Genomic DNA, 2,500 nt, shown 5'->3' with positions numbered 1-2,500 from the left:
GATAGACAGAGAAAGAGAAAAATAGAGAGATAGAGAGATAGAGAGATAGAGAGAGAGAGAGAGAGAGAGAGAGAGAGAGAGACATAAAAAGATATCGTTCTCCTTGTCTTGCGACGAGAACCCTGGAACTTCACTACCGCCCCATCAGGCTCGATAATTACAGTCGAGCGTCGAACGAATGAGCAGGGGTATCATTAACGCTTCCTGTCTCGTAACGACTCCAACGTCGGACACACGATACGCGGATATAAACGTGCGCGTCACCGCGTAAACTCTGAGGCTCGACCCGGGGCTAATCGACGTCGATCGTCGATCGTCTCTTCCACGTGTCCCTACGTTTCCGTTTTCCTCATTTTAAACGACAATCGACGATATCGCACGACGTTAGACACATAGAAAGGGAAAGAGAGAGAGAGAGAGAGAGAGAGAGAGAGAGAGAGAGAGAGAGATGGAAAATACTTTAAAACGATATCCCGTAGCGAGTAATCCTTGAATTAAAATTAATCATCGTACGAATAGACAGTACATATCTCTCTTTCTCCCCCTCTGTCTCTATTTCTCTTCCTATATCGTGCTCTCCATTTGCTATTCTCTTTCTCTTACACGGAGGAGGCGGCAGGAATTATCCCATCAATGCGTAATGCCCGCCGGCTAGGCTAATAACTACCAATTTACCTGTCTCCATCTCTCTCATTCTCCCAGGCGAAAAACAGGTTCCGCATAAATTCTCCTCCCGTTAGGTCGGCTAACGTTATTATGACACAACTAAGTCGGCACAAATCAATTACATCCGCGTAACTTTCCGGAACTTCTTCGTGAGCTAATCAACCATTACCTCAAACCCTCGCTCTCCTCAGCTCTCCTCCTACCACCCCCCCCACTCACCCACTCCTCGGCCCCTCGCGCCCTTTCCTCCCCTTTCCACTACTTTCGATCAAATTAATCCAACGAACTTTCCAAATGGCATGATGGAAAAGTTGATATCTCTTAAGATGATTATAAGAATGATCATGTACATTTGATACATGCCGTATGAAAGTTATCGTTCTCCTGTTAAGATTCTTCTTCTCACTTTTTCTTCTTCTTCGTTTTTTTTTTTTTTGCTTTCCTTTCTTCTTTTTCTCAAAAAAATTTTCTTAAACAAATATCAATACGACGTACAGATTATTACTAGATCCCTCTAAAAGGTACGATTATACGTTTGCTTTCAGTAGCGGCTCAGGGCTTAAGTGGCAGCGTTCACGGTGCCAGTCTGATGTCGCTTCACGTCGAGGGTGGGACGCAAGTTCAGGTACCACGTTCCCTGATGCAGGCGTTCCTACAACAAGATCCGAATCATCCGGGTTTGGAGACGGTACGTTTGCCAACTCCACCCTGCGATTCGAACGATAATGTTCAAGCACAGCATTGTCGTGAGGTTGAAACGGAATTGTGTTTGGTTTGTCGACGGTGTGGCCGAGCTTATCCCCAGGAGTCAACGCTCCTGGTTCATCAACGTTCCTGTTACTTGGGTAATCAACAACGTCGGGGTGCTCTGCGTCTTGTACAATCACGTTACGCTTGTACACTTTGCGATCCCGGTAGTAATACACCACAGCGAACGTACACGACCGTAACGGAGTGGCGTCGACACTCTGAGACACCGCAGCATCGTGCTCGTTTAGATATCGTTCAAGGACGCCAACAACAGCAGCAACAACAACAACAACAGCAACAACAATTCGGTTATCCCGATCCAAATGGACAAACGGGAAACGAGGAGGCGAATCCTTTGACGGACGAGATGGAGGACGTCGTCAATCAAATCACCCTGTTGGCCGCACGTGCGGCCGCCGAGAGCACGACCGGTCAATCGCAGGGTAACAACGAGAGGGCCAATCAGGACAACAACAACGGACCCGACGCCAAGAGACAGAAACTCGTACAGGAGGTCACCGCACTGGCTGGAGCCCGTTAAAAGGGAAACTCGTCCTTCGATTTTCACTTTCGGGATAGAAAGAGTTGAGTGAGTGAGAGGGAGAGAAAGAAATTGAGTGAGAGAGAAGGAGAGAGAGAGAGAGAGAGAGAGAGAAAGAGAGTCGTCCATCCAGTTACATCGGGAAGGACATCTCGTCGGGCTCTTATTCGACTCCATTGGCATAGTATGCTAACTCTTGCCAATGGAGAATATTAGTAAAAGCCTTTTCGCATTATTATTCGGGGCACCGTGGCTTTTTTTTAGTAAGAGGCCCGTTTGCTAACCGAGAGGTACCAAGATGGCGACAGGGCGGATCGAATTAATCGATCTGAACCCTCTCGTCCTTCCTTCGTTGCGCCCGTACGTTCTTCGCGTGGCTCAACTTGCCTATTATTTTTGTAACGACGTAAGCACGCAGCGCGCCGCCAGTTAGCGCGCTTTAACAAAGTTCCTCCGATAGAAAGAAACGAAACGAATAAGGGATATGTTAAAGAAAAAAAAAGAAAGGAAGGAAGGAAGGAAGGAAGAAGGAAGGAAAAGGAG

The 2,500-nt window shown here is 47.2% G+C and overlaps 1 protein-coding gene across 19 annotated transcripts in view; it reads left to right on the top strand.

Moving 5' to 3' along the window:
• The window catches only part of LOC124425069 (zinc finger homeobox protein 3), a 399,866-nt gene that overhangs the window by 397,151 nt on the left and 215 nt on the right, over window positions 1-2,500 (top strand). For 14 of the 19 annotated variants that reach the window (XM_046964860.1, XM_046964861.1, XM_046964867.1 and 11 more), the window contains one exon: window positions 1,212-2,500. This exon is cut by the window's right edge and continues 215 nt beyond it. In XM_046964860.1, coding sequence (XP_046820816.1) covers window positions 1,212-1,957 — 746 coding nt within the window. In that variant the 3' untranslated portion in view covers window positions 1,958-2,500. The remainder of the gene's footprint in view (window positions 1-1,211) is intronic. The other 5 variants (XM_046964874.1, XM_046964873.1, XM_046964876.1 and 2 more) reach the window with 3 other exon arrangements.

Source organism: Vespa crabro, chromosome 6 (genome assembly GCF_910589235.1).
Source record: "Vespa crabro chromosome 6, iyVesCrab1.2, whole genome shotgun sequence".
In the NCBI taxonomy this organism is placed as follows: Eukaryota; Metazoa; Arthropoda; class Insecta; order Hymenoptera; family Vespidae; genus Vespa; species Vespa crabro.
The sequence above is the reverse complement of the archived record's forward strand: the minus strand, read 5'-3'. Positions and strand labels throughout refer to the sequence as shown.